At 40.8% G+C, this 15,977-nt stretch overlaps 1 protein-coding gene across 2 annotated transcripts; it reads left to right on the top strand.

Moving 5' to 3' along the window:
* The first annotated feature begins 862 nt into the window (after positions 1-862).
* Positions 863-14,421, top strand: LOC142103897 (embryonic protein UVS.2-like). Of its 2 annotated transcripts, XM_075188249.1 has the most exons (12): positions 863-1,113; positions 1,615-1,686; positions 2,590-2,730; positions 2,875-2,992; positions 3,860-4,035; positions 4,551-4,632; positions 6,663-6,796; positions 7,093-7,208; positions 7,309-7,534; positions 9,148-9,266; positions 12,855-13,080; positions 14,125-14,421. In XM_075188249.1, the coding sequence occupies exons 3-12, from the start codon at positions 2,598-2,600 to the stop codon at positions 14,136-14,138; spliced, it is 1,344 nt and encodes a 447-aa protein (XP_075044350.1). In that variant the 5' UTR covers positions 863-1,113; positions 1,615-1,686; positions 2,590-2,597; the 3' UTR covers positions 14,139-14,421. The 2 variants fall into 2 exon arrangements, with proteins under 2 accessions (XP_075044350.1, XP_075044351.1); XM_075188250.1 differs by lacking the exons at positions 863-1,113; positions 1,615-1,686 and having other exon boundaries at positions 2,647-2,730; positions 2,819-2,992.
* The last annotated feature ends 1,556 nt before the right edge of the window (positions 14,422-15,977 follow it).

Below are 15,977 nucleotides of genomic sequence, written 5' to 3'. Positions count from 1 at the left end.
TTACAATTGGAAACGTTTATGGTGTGGAAAATTTCAATTTGATCAGCATTTAGGAATTATATGGAAACCTGCCATAATTAGTATTCACAAAAAAAAGGTTCTAGCCTATTCAATCTCCTCACCCATTACTGATTCTCAAGAGTAGCCCCAGGTAATTACCCTCTGTGACATGTGACCTGCGCTCTGACAGCTGATTGGCTGCTACCTGAATATAAGGGTGACTTCTGTCTGCAGCACAACATAGGCCAAACTGTACTAAGTGACAGTGAAGAACAGCATATAGGACACAGCACATTGCAAGGAGCATAACTTCTGCAGGATGGACACAAGGATCATTCATCTCATTCAGTTCTCCTTCCTGGTACAGTCTTGCATCGGAGTCCCTCTGCAGGTAACTACATGACAAAATAATTATTAACATTATCGGCTTATTTAGGTGGCTTCTGATTTATGAACTGGGAAACCCATATAGCCTGAAGAATACCCTTACCTTTGTCAGTCTCTGACATCACTAGTCCAAGATCGTCTGTCACTATGGTGGTCATTTTAGGATAGTCTTCATTGATGCCAAAGAGTAGCAAAGAGGATACTCTTCACATGTGTCTATATGCTGTCCTGGAACAATACTTACAGCTTCTCTCCTTCATTACTGTCTGTGCAATTCTAATTCACCTCAGCTAGAGATTACACTGTGTTTATACAAATCAATCGGCCCCTACTCCTGGCCCCTCCCTGAGCAGTATCCTATATTCTCATATGACACAACTGTGTCACAGGCTGACGGCTTTTGTTTCCCTCATTACACGATAAATACTTAAACAAAACAATAAGTATAATACAACTTAATGTAACATAATGGTAATTAAATGCTGAAATGTTTGAATGTTTTCTCATAAAATTATTACTCTTGTATTATAATAATAATGTACCCCCTACCATGAAATCTATGGCAATAGATGTCACTTCAGAGTCCATCACCTGTATAAAAGCCCTTGTCTTCTGGCCTCTTGTTCCTATATGGTCACAGAACTCGGTTACTTCTTTTATTTGTATATTGTAATTATTTGTAATTTGTTTATTTTCAGCTTAACTTTGAGGAGCTGATTAAAGAAGGTAGGCATATGTTTTTTTTAATTCATCGATAGAAAAGAATATATGTATCTTGTTCAGAGTTCTATAAAATGCATAGGAGACGTTCTATACTGCGTATTTACATATAGAAAAATAAATTGGAGGTGTGCAAAAAATGCAGCTTTCTCAACCAAACATGCCTCCACATAGCATATATATATACATATGTGTATGTATATATTTGTTATATATTGAGTATAACTGCAGTTATCCCTTCTGTCATTTTTGGACATTTTGGACTAGATTTACTAAACTGCGAGTTTGAAGAAGTGGAGATGTTGCCTAAAGCAACCAATCAGATTCTAGCTTTCATTTTGTAGACTGCACTAAATAAATGACAGATAGAATATTATTGGTTGCTATAGGCAACATCTCCACCTTTTTCAAACCCGCCGTTTAGTAAGTATACCCCTTTATGTTCTTACATTGGGAATTACCTGTTCACGACATAAATTATATATTATTTTCTTTGTTTCTCTCTAGCTGCTAATCTGAAAGCGATCCCTAAAGCTGAACCTCCGGATGTTTTCAGTATCGTTTCCGCCTCCAACAAAGGTAGAGATACGAGTGGCGTAAATAGTGTCATAGCCATAAACAGAACCATTTAATAATAACAGAAAAAACATCTCTCCGTCACCTTCCATTATTTTCTCCATTTCTCGGCTACCACCAGCATTGCATGTTTTCCAGATCTCCCGATTTCTAAAATATTCCCATGTGTTACTTACTATTTCACCTGGGATTTTGGGGAATATGCACTGCTGGGGGCAGTGTTGGACTAGGCCCTGCAATAAATGCAGCTACAGAGCCTAAAATGATGTACAGGTATGGGATCTATTACCCTGACTAATGACTGGGCCTTGGGGTTCTCTTATACCTCCCAATTGTCTGGATTTAGATTGGACAGTCCCGATTCAGACACTGAAGAGGTCAGGGTTACGAGGAAGTGGGTGGGGCTTTGTCCGAAAGTGGGCGTGGCTTGTGGATCAGGGGGTGGTTTTGTTTGAAATGGGGGCATGTTTTGCACTGATCAGGGGTGGGGCTTATCTTGTCCTAGTTTAGGGTGAATGATGAAAGATGTTTTTTCTGTATAAGAGGTGTTACTGTAATTTGAAGCACCATGCCTAAAATATACAAAATTATATGTATCCCAGTCATTGCCCCTTGCAATACTATGCTCATTAAATAGTTTAGGTTGCACTTGGTGATTATATCTATGAGTATTTTCTCACCAAAGATAGAAATTATTATTTACTTTTTTGAATGACAGGTTTCTAGATAAGAGATTCCACATGTGTTGTATTTGATGTATTATACATATTTAATACTCATATTCCTGCATGTTATACAGTATCTTTCCTGGCTCCGAGCTGCCTCCTGATTGCTGTCGGACATATATTGCATTTCTCCACTTGTTCCATGTGTCACACAGTAAGACAGATACGTATGTGTTTCCAGATAACCCCATGGTGATCCATGAGGGGGACATAGCTGTAAATGTTGGTCGCAGTGCCGTAAAGTGCAATGGAGATAAGTGCAGATGGAGTAAGAACGATACTGGAACAGTCAATGTGCCGTATACTCTCTCTTCTGAGTTCAGTGAGTATTATAACCGTCTTCATATAAATATGTTTGTAATTATTTACTGAGATTTTTGCCTTTCTTCTGGCTGCGTTTTTACTGTCAGTAAATTTACTGAGATTCGGCGAGTCTGGTGCTGACGTCCTGTGATCTCACCCTTAGAGCTCGCTGATGTGTCTGCCATACGCTCTGCCATGCAGGATTTTTCAACTCTCACCTGTGTCCAGTTCACCCCTCGGACAGTAGAATTAGATTATCTGCAAATTATAGCTGGATCAGGGTACGTGGCCGCTGTTTATGTTTTCTCAATGGAGGCAGCCATTTTGTGGACTGAACTACCGACATGTTGGCTGGATCAGTCACGTCAGCCATTTGGTGGACTGAACTAACGACATGTTGGCTGGATCAGTCACGTCAGCCATTTGGTGGACTGAACTAACGACATGTTGGCTGGATCAGTCACGTCAGCCATTTTGTGGACTGAACTAATGACATGTTGGCTAGATCAGTCACGTCAGCCATTTTGTGGTCTAAACTAACAACATGTTGGCTGGATCAGTCACGTCAGCCATTTTATGGACTGAACTAATGACATGTTGACTGGATCAGTCATGTCAGCCATTTTGTGGACTGTACTAATGACATGCTGGCTGGATCAGTCACGTCAGCCATTTGTGGACTGAACTAACGACATGTTGGCTGGATCAGTCACTTCAGCCATTTTGTGGACTGAACTAACGACATGCTGGCTGGATTAGTCATGTCAGCCATTTTGTGGCCTGAACCAATATCCATGAGAGGTCAGTGACATTACGCCTCATGCCTTGGTCAGGTTACTGGTTCCTAGTAAAATCATAGGATGTATTGTTATGAATATTCCCTCTGTCCACAAAATGGCCGTTTCCACTCTGTGTAGGTGACAGGTATACTTTAATTGAACTGTTCTGTCAAGGAAAGGTAAAATAATATAGTTCAGCCTCTTCTATATCATATAAAATATTTATTTGGGTTCTGTTAAACTTTAATTTGATGTTTATTTTCCCAAATCAATTAAGTAAATAGCGAGTTCCTGTAATGCAGCCACGATAAACGTGTAATAAGAGACCAGATACACCAATCATCAGACTAAACGTTCCTCCTTCCACAGCTGCTGGTCCTTAATCGGTAAGGTTGGCGGGAGACAGTCGCTGTCGCTGGACACTGAGTGTGTGGGACGTGGAACGATCCAGCATGAGCTGAACCACGCTCTGGGATTCATTCACGAACAAAGCAGAAGTGACAGAGACGACTACATTGATATAATACAGGGCAACATCATACCAGGTACCAGACTAAATGACATTAAGGACCAGGGGCCTGATTCATTAAGGATCTTAACTTGAGAAACTTCTTATTTCAGTCTCATGGACAAAACCATGTTCCAATACAAGGGGTGCAAATTAGTATTCTGTTTTGCACATAAGTGAAATACTGACTGTTTTTTCATGTAGCACACAAATACTTGATAGCTTATATGTACACTGAAATTTAAAGTTGATATTTGTGTGCTACATGAAAAAACAGTCAGTATTTAACTTATGTGCAAAACAGAATTCTAATTTGCACCCCTTGCATTGTAACATGGTTTTGTCCATGAGACTGAAATAAGAAGTTTCTCAAGTTAAGATCCTTAATAAATCAGGCCCTAGGTCTGTACATCTGTAACCTCGTGTAAAGCTGTAATTAGAGCAGCAATGTCATTCCTTATAATTATAGAGTTGTGACATCATGTTTATACATAAATAAAAACAGAGCATTTTCCAACTTTAATTTTTTGTTTGGATTTTCTCAATTTATAGGAACTGAAGTAAACTTTCTGAAGTATGACTCCAACAATCTAGGACTGGAATATGACTACTCGTCTGTAATGCACTATGGGAGGTGAGAATATGAATGTTTGTCTTTGTCTAAATGACGTCATCAGAAACCGTGGGGTAAATGTATCAAGCTGAGAGTTTTCCGGCGGGTTTGAAAAACCAATCAGATTCTAGCTATCATTTATTAAATACATTCTACAAAATGACAGCTAGAATCTGATTGGTTGCTATAAGCAACATCTCCACTTTTCAAACCCGCCGGAAAACTCTCAGCTTGATACATTTACCCCTGTGACTTGTCTTAAAGCGGCGATGGACGGACCCCACTGTCATTTTATGTCATGTAAATATTATTTTAGGGGTTAAGCTTAGGGTTAGGGTTAGGCTTAACCCTAACCTTAACTCCTTACCCTAATACCCCTAAAATAATACTTACATGTACAAGTACGTGAGTTTTAGCCGTATCGTTTGCACCAGATAACGGACATGTGTAAGTGCCGACTGGTAGTGATGACTGATGCGGCATAGTTTTTGTAATAAAAACGACATATGCTTGCCACTAGATAGAACACGTGTGTGAACGGAAAATAGACTATAAATACAGATTGTATGTACAGTACGCATTAAGAGTTTACTATTATGTAAAAAAAAAATATTCTAACAAATATTTTATTAATGATTATAGTATTAAGAAGAGTGATTTATACAAAAAAAACATTTTTCTGATGGGACTTTATATTCACATATATTTATAATGTCCCTCATCACAGTCTGACATTTTTCTGGTACAGTTTTTAAAATGAAAACAAACATTTGGTTGCTATGGGATACCGCACTTTTTAGAATGTCATGTTTTTTTAAAGTTCCCTGTGTTCTCCTCTTCATATATGTCCCCAATGTGATTCTCGAGAAGCCACCGTTATTACTGATAGTATTATAGTATTACCAGCAGCATTAAGTAGATACAGAGGTGAACAGTTCCTGTAATAAGGTATTTGTACCAACAGAGGAAGAAAGTAACAACACAAATCATTTCCGGTTTAGGGGGCTAATTCTGATTTTATGTTTTTAGCATTGTATGTTCTATAAAACACATCACTGTATATCTGTCAAATGGGTAGTTGCTATCGGATGATCTCTAGTAAATTAGTAGTCTTTAAAACTTACTTGCCAACTTTTCCTCGTTGGCTTCAGTGAGATCCCGGGGGAGGTGGGCGTGCGGGGGCGGGGCTTGACGAATCGCTAAGATGGTGCTATATTTGCGTCATTAGGCCCCGCTCTCCCACCACTTATCTATGGGGGTGACAAGAACCGGGAGGTTGCCCTGCTCTCCCAGGAGTTCTCCCAGAAATGCGGGAGTCTCCCGGACATTCCGGGAAAGTAGGCAACTATGCGTTAAAGAAAAGCAGCTAATGAATCTCTAGAGACTGAAGGGTCTTTTACATTTCTGTCTCCATTACTGAAGTCATGTTGTCTTACCTGTCAGTCTTTGATTAAATCTTGGTCTCCATGAAAATGGCCACCTCCATAGGCATCAATACATGGACATAGGACACAATTTCTGAACTGTGTCATCATGCCACAGATGGCGAAGCCAACCACGTCTTGTACTGGCTCAGCATCAGGGAGAATGCCAGACTCTTCAGGGAGTGAGGGAGATCACCCCTATTTCAGGGAGTCTCCCTGATATTCAGGGAGAGTTGGCAAGTATGCTTTAAAATGTACCCATTGCTTACACAGCAGTAGAACAAATTTTGGGGAATTAACCACTGTTCACAAGCCTGCAGATAGTTCATTAACTTGCGACATCCCTGAGTAGTTAAATTAATTTCACTGAATTCTTTTCAGTTAATGTTTTGCCTTCATGGTTCGTATTTAAAAAAAATAAACTTTGGGATTCCGTGTCCTTGAGACACATCTTCAAAAATATTTGTATAGCAAGCTTTAATTGATCCAAACAAATATAATAATATCCTGACAGTCAGCACCTTTGTGTAAGACAGACACAAAGGCCGTCTCCAAGATGCAAATGTGATGGGGTCGCATTATTTTTTATAATAATTTTTCATTAGCATAATATACCTTATTTTTCAGATATGCTTTCTCTAATTCACTTTGGGCAGACACTCCCACCATTGTCCCTAAGCCAGATGCCTCTAAACCCATTGGGCAGAGATACGGCCTCAGCACCTTGGATATTGCAAAAATAAACAAACTGTATCAGTGTGGTAAGAATATTCTGAGTTTATTGAACTTCATCAAACCTATTATGGTGAACTGCAAATCATTTCTCCTGAATTTGGCTGCAATTGTTCCAAAAGAATCACTTACATCAGTAGATATTTTTGTGTTACATAAAACCATCAAACATAGTGTAATATATAAGGCTAAAGTTCATTGTGAAACAACAAATAGTGTTCCAAACAAATATTTGTATATATAGAGATGAGCTTATCTTAAAAATGGTCACAGACATGGGGGTGACAGTAAAGATGTAACTGCAAAAACATTGTTTATTTTATAGGAGTCTGTCGGACATTACTGTCGAATTCTACAGGATCACTAACGTCTTCCAATTACCCCAACAATTACCTGAGTAATAACAACTGTCTATGGCTCATTCGTCTCCCATCTAATCAGGTAAGACAGAGCTGTCTGAATCTTGCAGCATTGATACATAGTAACAGTCTGTCCTACCCCGCCCCCCCCCCTATTACTAACATGCAGTTCCCCCCATCAGATTTTCTTGCAGTTCAACGCTTTTGACGTTGTGTCCTCCCCTGCCTGTGCTTCTGATTATCTGAGAATTTATGACGGGTCGAGCAGGTCAGCTCCTGTATTACTGGACAGAGCCTGCGGCGCTGGACAGCTGCCCCCTGTGATTTCATCTGGGAACACGATGCTTCTTGAATTTATTAGCGATAATGGCACTGAGGCTACTGGATTCACAGCTTCATACAGCACTGGTAATTGTGCATGTTCTAATTTAGGTTTTCTTATTAGTATGTAGCTTATTATTATTATTATTATTATTATTATTTGGGCAGCACAGTGGTTTAGTGGCTAGCACTTCTGCCTCACAGCACTGGGGTCATGAGTTCGATTCCGACTATGGCCTTATCTATGTGGAGTTTGTATGTTCTCTCCGTGTTTGCGTGGGTTTCCTCCGGGTGCTCCGGTTTCCTCCCACACTCCAAAAAAAAAACCATACTGGTAGGTTAATTGGCTGTATCAAAATTGACCCTAGTCTCTGTCTCTCTCTGTCTGTCTGTGTGTATGTGTGTGTTAGGGAATTTAGACTGTAAGCTCCAATGGGTGCAGGGACTGATGTGAATGAGTTCTCTGTACAGCGCTGTGGAATTAGTGGCACTATATAAATAAATGGTGATGATGATGATATGGCTTAGTACCATGCACATACTGATTGCAGTCATCAGTCAATGTAATTTATGACACACACAATGATAATCCAACAGACACTGATCAGGCTAAGATCAGGATTTGTGATAATTTTGGAGACAATCAGAGTGATGTCTGGGTTATATGGTTGAAAGGTGTTCTTATCCTTATCCTGTTAAATAAACTCAAACGATTGGAATTGTATTCTAAGATGGTTGAATGGATAAGATCTTGGTTGCAGGGTAGAAAACAGAGTTATATTATTCAGTTCATTCACTGGAGGGAAAGGTTATCAGTGGAGAACCCCAAGGATCTGTACTTGGACCAATGCTTTTAATATCTTTATTGGTGACATTGCAAATGGTATATAAGGAATAGTATGCCTTTTTGCACAAAGATATGCAACAGGGTAGACACATCGGGAGGGGTAAAACAAATAATCATTGATGATAGGTAGACTAGAGAAATGGTCAAGAGAGTGGCAACTACAATTTAATGCCAAAAAATGCAAAATCATGCACTTGGGTTTGTGTAACATAGCAATAAGGAAGGCAAGTCAGATGCTTGGTTGCATAGGGAGAGGAATCAGTAGCAGAAAGAAAGAAGTAATAATATCACTGTATAGGTCACTGGTACGGCCTCATCTAGAATACTGTGTTCAGTTCTGGAGGCCATATCTCCAGAAGGATATCATATAAATACATTACAGACTGTACAAAGAAGGGCAACTAAAATGGTGCATGGCCTACAGCACAAAACGTACCCGGAAAGACTAAAAGATCTAAAAGATCTTAATATGTATAGTTTTGGAGCAGAGAAGGAAAAGGGGGACATGATAGAAACTTTCAAATATATCAAGGGTTATAACAAGTTACAGGAGGGAAACATTATGCAAAGGAAGAGAAGTATTAGAACACGAGGACATGTACTGACACTGGGGGGAAGTAGGTTCAGAGGAAATGTGAGGAAAACTACTTCACAGAAAGGGTAGTGGATAAGTGGAATAGCCTCCCATCAGAGGTGGTAGAGGGTAATACAGTAGAGCAATTTAAACATGCTTGGGATAGATATAGGGATATCCTTACATAGAACCACCCATCTAGAAAACACACAGTTCCAGCTTTCAGGATAATGGATCCCATACCTGTATATCCAGATAATATTGTGCCTTGTCTTTCAGTGACATGTGGAGCCACACTTACCAGCACTATGGGAAATATATCTTCTCCTAACTATCCCTCTAATTATCCCCCCTCAACGGACTGTGCCTGGGTAATAACAGCCCCAACCGGATTTGTGGTAAGTAAATAAAATGAAAATAATTAATATTAAAAGTTTTTGAGCCAGCTTGCACCACACAATTAAAAACAAGCCGCCTGCACCTGGCGGATATTTAAATTCTGTGGTTATATATATATATATATATATATATATAGTTTTAATAATACACAAGAAAATAGCTACTTGCACAAAATGATCCTCTTACCCAGGTGTGTTTTATCCTCAGAGATAGCTATATGTTATAGCACAGAATGCCTTCACAGGGAGTCATGTGGTACAAGCAGAGCTGGCTTAAGGCTTCGGGGGGCCCGGGGCACTTAAGACAGGGGGGCCCCTAAAATCTAAAATTAAGGGCATAGTGACACATCCTGCATTACATCACCTACAGCCCACAGTATGACACTTACAGCTCTCCCAGAGGGCTCGCTTAGGTTGTCTGCATAAGAAAAATCATTGCTTCCACAAACTAAAATACTGTACATTAAAACAATCATCAAAACACCACATTAAAATGGGTATTGACACCACACATTAAAACTAGCAATGATATCACACATTAAAAATAAAATTTATAATGCACATTAAAACTAGCAATGATACCGCCACCCTCCTACAGACAAAAAAACTGCATTGTTGTGTACACCATTGAACAGTCACCAAAAATTAGGATTGTCCCACTAGAATCACAACATTTCACAGACTTTGCTGCTCTCTCCTACCTGTTCTTCTCACTTTCACCACCTGTGCTGCAGGTTTCTTTAGTTGCGGCTTGTCTGGATCCTGGAATGTTAGGGGCCCTATTTGGAAAAAAAAATGGGTACATTTAGAAAATTACAGCCACCCCCGGCGTTAAATCAGTACCACCCATGATTAATAATTAGGCCTTTCGCCAGCCCCAACATTAAAATAATAGTATTCACATTTAATAAATAAACCTATTTCCCTCCCTACAAACAGCCCCAGCAATAAATTAATAGTATTTACATTTCAGAAATATACCTATTTCCCGCAACCCACCTCCTGAGGAAGTCCTGTTTGAGGACGAAACGCGTAGAGGCTTCTTTCCAACTGTTCCTGTGTATTTGGGTCACCACACCATTAGTCGCTCCTGTGCGGAAGACTGTGGGAGGTTCCTGCTGTACCTGAGGACATGGTATATCTGATACCTGAATTTCAGATAAGCTTGCATTATTATTACTCTTTGTGAGTGTGCATTTTATATGTTAAAATCCTGATTAAATACTGTTACCTTGAAATACTACACCATATAGTGTATTATCTCCTTTTTTTCTTACCCATTGAGTGGAAGAGAGATATGTTTACAGTATGCTGATGTTTTTGACTGGAGACCAGACTTGCAGTTGCTGAGTATGCTGACCACATAATATTGAAAGTGAAGTGGTTGTTAAGCTGTGTTCCAGTCTTTGGATTAATCATACAGATAAGCGATATAATTTCCTTTGGGTGTGTAATACTATGGTGATGGGCTATCACTAACACACTGCTTCTACTAATCCTATGCCTATATCATTCTGTCTTTTATATGTGCAAACTGGACTTATACCCTTGGTCCTATAAGACCGTCCAGCAAACGTGGAACTTTGATTCATTGACTATATTATCATTTCCCCACTGAACCTGGGATAAATTCCTAGTAACACACCATTGTGCGCCGTATCCTTGTTTGACTTTCCATTTGACTCTGGACTTACCCACCTATTATAAGGAAGGCTGCCTCCATATGTGGAAGAGGTGTATGTGTGGACTTTCTCTATACTAACTTTATACAATACTGCTGTGAGCGCCATTGTTTATTACGTTTTTGGATATATTAAAATAATAGTATTCACATTTAATAAATAAACCTATTTCCCTCCCTACAAACAGCCCCAGCAATAAATTAATAGTATTTACATTTCAGAAATATACCTATTTCCCGCAACCGTCACTGCCATTAAATAATTCATAGGCACATTTAATAAAGGGACCTCATTCTCCCCAAACCACCCCATCTTAAATTAATTAATTGTCCCCACTATTGTGTCTCTCCCCCCCTTTTTCCTCATGCTGTGTCTCTCACCCTTTTTTCTTATACTGTGCCTTTCTCCCCCCTTTTTTTTCATGCTGTGCCTCTCCCCCTTTTTCCTCACTGTGCCTCTCTTCTCCCCCTTTTTCCTCCATACTGTGCCTCTTTTCTCCTCCTTTTTCCTCCATACTGTGCCTCTCTTCTCCCTCTTTTACCTCCATACTGTGCCTCTCTTCTCCCCCTTTTACCTCCATACTGTGCCTCTCTTCTCCCCCTTTTTCCTCCCTACTGTGCCTCTCTTCTCCCCCTTTTTCCTCCATACTGTCCCTCTCTTCTCCCCCTTTTTCCTCCATACTGTCCCTCTTTTCTCCCCCTTTTTCCTCCATACTGTCCCTCTCTTCTCCCCCTTTTTCCTCCATACTGTCCCTCTTTTCTCCCCCTTTTTCCTCTATACTGTCCCTCTCTTCTCCCCCTTTTTCCTCCCTACTGTCCCTCTCTTAACCCCCTTTTTCCTCCATACTGTCCCTCTCTTCTCCCCCTTTTTCCTCCATACTGTCCCTCTTTTCTCCCCCTTTTTCCTCCCTACTGTGCCTCTCTTCTCCCCCTTTTTCCTCCCTACTGTGCCTCTCTTCTCCCCCTTTTTCCTCCCTACTGTGCCTCTCTTCTCCCCCTTTTTCCTCCATACTGTCCCTCTCTTCTCCCCCTTTTTCCTCCATACTGTCCCTCTTTTCTCCCCCTTTTTCCTCCATACTGTCGCTCTCTTCTCCCCCTTTTTTCCTCCCCACTGTCCCTCTCTTCTCCCCCTTTTTCCTCCATACTGTCCCTCTTTTCTCCCCCTTTTTCCTCCATACTGTCCCTCTCTTCTCCCCCTTTTTCCTCCATACTGTCCCTCTCTTCTCCCCCTTTTTCCTCCATACTGTCCCTCTCTTCTCCCCCTTTTTCCTCCATACTGTCCCTCTCTTCTCCCCATTGTTCCTCCATACTGTCCCTCTCTTCTCCCCATTGTTCCTCCATACTGTGCCTTTCTGCGTTATTCCCTTTTTTTTTTTTTTTACTTACCTTTCTTTTAGCTTCTTTCTTCTCTTCTGTCTTCTTGTTTCTTTCTTGGTCCTCTCCGTGCTGCTCCTCACTGAATGACAGGCGTGACTTGATGATGTCACGCCTGTCATTCAGTGTTGACAGTGCAGAGAGGAGGGAGGAGGAGGGACGCCAGCGCCGCGGTGAGGTAAGTAGTGTATCTTTTTTTTTTTTTTTTACTACCCGGCTCCCCCCACCAAGAAAAAAAGAAGAAAAATAAAATCAGTAGAAGTTATGCGCGCGGCGGCGGGGGGCCCTCGGAGAGAGGGGGGCCCGGGGCACGTGCCCCCTGTGCTCCCCCCTTAATCCGGCTATGGGTACAAGTGACATTACTGCAGCAAACCTAAGCTATATTTTATGGCACTGACATCACCATTACCCAATTATAAGGATATATTTTCAGGATATGTTATATATATTATGTCACTTGTTAGATGGATAGTATATATTGAGGAATTATGTTGAATCTCTGGAAGTAAATTAACTGTTTTTGTATCTTCTAGGTATCCTTAAATATGACAGACTTTGATGTGGAGTACACCACCAGAAACTGCGCTTATGATTATCTACTTGTGTTTAATGGGCCAAAGACAACGTCCCCACTAATAGGGAGATATTGTGGCAAATCCGTGGTGCCCAGTATCACCTCATCTGGGAGCTCTCTACTCCTTCAGTTCCACAGTGATAATGCCATTCAGCTGAAAGGATTCCTGGCCAAGTATGCCTTTGGTAAGAGTTTGTATAAGAAGAGACATCTTCTTATATGGGGCCTAATTGCAATATATGCAGACACTTGTGGGTGGAGCTTGTATCTTAGGTACAAACAGACACGATAAAACAAGTGGAAAATATGCTTTAGTTTTCTTTTGGCACGACAGCCATCAGTGGTACTACCAGACTGGGTATGTCAGAATATCAAGCTGTGAACCAATATTCACGAAGATATAGCCAGGGGCACGGAGGAACTTGGCTGCCCTTCGGATTGGCTGTGTGTATGTCACAGGTGCACGTTAAGAATTGTCTCTTTATATCATAGTTGCCTACTCTCTCAGAAGCTGGGCAACCTCCCAGGTCCCGGCCAGGTTGGTAAGTTAAGTGGAGGGGGTGGGGCTTAGTGACACGATTCATGCATCATCATCATGGCCCGCCGCCTGCTGTCATAGGCCAAAAATGGTGATGACTGTTTAGGGGCCGGGCCAATTACACAATTCTCCGAGCCCCTCCCCTACACGGCCACCTGGCCCCCTGCACCTCCAGGAAAACTAAGTGCTAAAGTTGACAAGTATGCGTTATATATGTGTGCCCATTATTAATACTCTCCTATCAAACCCTATTGGCTTATGGAGGCTACAGTTAGTCCATTATGTATATTATACAATTGGAATCACTGTACTGATAATCATTTGCTACAAATACTCTCAGCCAGCTCTGTACGTCAGGGGCGGATCTAGACATTTGTCCTACCCCGGGCGATTTTAGGGGGGGGGGCGCGATTTAGGCCCCGCCCCCTTTCTGATGTCTATGGCTGCTGGCGGCTGCACAGTATGTGCAGGTCCGTTCAGCAGTGGCAGTGTGCTGTCCCGCTGCTCTGATTGTGTTTAAAACACAATCAGAGCAGCCGGGCAGCATACTGTCACTGCTGAACGGACCTGCACAGTGTGCAGCTGTCGGCAGGAAGCCGCTTTAAGGGGGGTTGATCGCCCCCCCCCCTGGATCCGCCACTGCTGTACGTGTACATTAAACATTGTTTTATATGCTGTCTGTTTCTTTCAGTGACACAGAATTAAAAACGAGCTACAGACACAGAAGAGGATGCAAAGTAGCGATAGTGATGGTTATTATTTGTGTGAATGGACATAATAAGAGAAGAACTTGGATAAATCGCATGGATATACCTGCGGTTCATTGGAAGATCATGTGACCCATGTCATGTGACCCACCGTGTGGGGATGAGGAAGCAAGTTATATAATAACACAGAATGGCTGTACTTTATAATCTTTTATATTTTTGGTCCCATCATATAATTGCAACAAATGTCAAGTTTTTTAATAAAGTTTAAAACAACTGTTCTCTGCTTTTACTGTGTAATTTTGTTGTTTGCGGAAACCCCTGGTGCAATGACAGTAATAGTTCAATGGTAATAGCTGTGCCCTTGCAATGACTTTAAAGGCAAAACAATGCCTTTAAAGCCATTGCCGCTTTAAATTTTCACTGCAAACTTGCAAATTTTCACTCGCCGAATAGCGGAAAATCGAAAAAATCGGCAGTTGATACATTTGCCCCCTGGTTTCTCTATGCTCTCTCTTTTATGAATTGGGACATTTGCCCATTGACATATTTGTATTTCTTCCCACAAGTGCAGTATAGTGCTTACATGGCCGATTATAAATTTAAAAAACAGCCATAGATTCCAATGGAACAGTGTCCATGTTACTTAAATAGTCATAAAATGGTTATATGCCGTTGGGTTTACCAAGCAATAGCTTGTGACAGAAGATCTCTCCATCTTAGCAGAACTAGAGAATACATTCATCACGATGATGATGATGACGATGGCAATCTATTGTTTTAATCAGGAAGTGTTCTACAAACCAATGTTTGTAAATGATTTTAAAATTACCTATGACATCTATAAACTCCCTAACGGTTGATACCCCCCTTTCTTACTACCCACTCCCCCTTTCCTTTAAATAAAGACATGAGATTTGTTTGTGGAAAAAGTGATCACAGCTTTATTTTAAAATCACTGTATAAATCGTTGGTAAGACCTCATCTTTAATATACAGTACAGTTCTGGGCACCACTCTATAAAAAAGATAATTTGGAACTAGAAAGGGTTCAGAGAAGGGCGACAAAATTGATAAAGGGTATGGAGTCATTAAGTTATGAGGAAAGGTTAGCCAGTTTAGGCATGTTTACTTTAGAAAAGAGGCGTCTAAGAAGAGGTATGATTACTATGTACAAATATATTAGGGGTCAATACAGAGAGCTTTCATGGGAACTTTTTACCCCAAGGACCATACACAGGACAGGTGGTCATCCCCTAAGGTTAGAGGAGAGGAAATTTCACAACCAGCAAAGGAAGGGGTTCTTTACAGTAAGGGCAGTCAAGATATGGAATTTATTGCCAGGGAAGGTTGTGATGGCAGATTCAATAGATATGTTTAAAAAGGGTTAGACAAATTTTTAGCGGAAAGGTGTATCCAGGGATACGACCGTTAATTTAAAATAAAGGATAGTAGTGGATATAGGGTAAAAATTGGATTGCAATATTGAGTCTGGGGGGATTTTCAAAATTGAAACAGATGGGCGGTTGCTTACTCTGGATTAATTTCAAATATAAGTGCAAGATCGCAGGAGATCCAAAATAGGTTGAACTTGATGGACTGGTGTCTTTTTTTCAACCTCATCAACTATGTTACTATGTTACTATGTTACTAAAAGGTGACAAAGAAACAGCATTGCGTACGTCAGCTCCAGTCATAACTGTATATATCACAACCAATCAGACGGGGCACTCCATGCCCCCTGGCACCTCCATGCACTAGGAATCTCACCCCCCCCTTTACCCTGGCTTCTTACAAGACCCCACATTACGGTGGTATCAAGCATTCTAGCTGCTCTT

This window comes from Mixophyes fleayi, chromosome 10 (genome assembly GCF_038048845.1).
Source record: "Mixophyes fleayi isolate aMixFle1 chromosome 10, aMixFle1.hap1, whole genome shotgun sequence".
Taxonomy (NCBI): domain Eukaryota; kingdom Metazoa; phylum Chordata; class Amphibia; order Anura; family Limnodynastidae; genus Mixophyes; species Mixophyes fleayi.
This window is presented reverse-complemented; position numbering and strand designations above follow the sequence as displayed.

Bases quoted from the DNA above. Each gene is read 5' to 3' on its own strand.
- LOC142103897 (XM_075188249.1), top strand. From the start codon at position 2,598: ATGGTGATCCATGAGGGGGACATAGCTGTAAATGTTGGTCGCAGTGCC. The intron at 2,731-2,874 runs GTGAGTATTATA...TCTCACCCTTAG, and splicing joins TACTCTCTCTTCTGAGTTCA to AGCTCGCTGATGTGTCTGCC. The intron at 7,535-9,147 runs GTAATTGTGCAT...CTTGTCTTTCAG, and splicing joins CACAGCTTCATACAGCACTG to TGACATGTGGAGCCACACTT.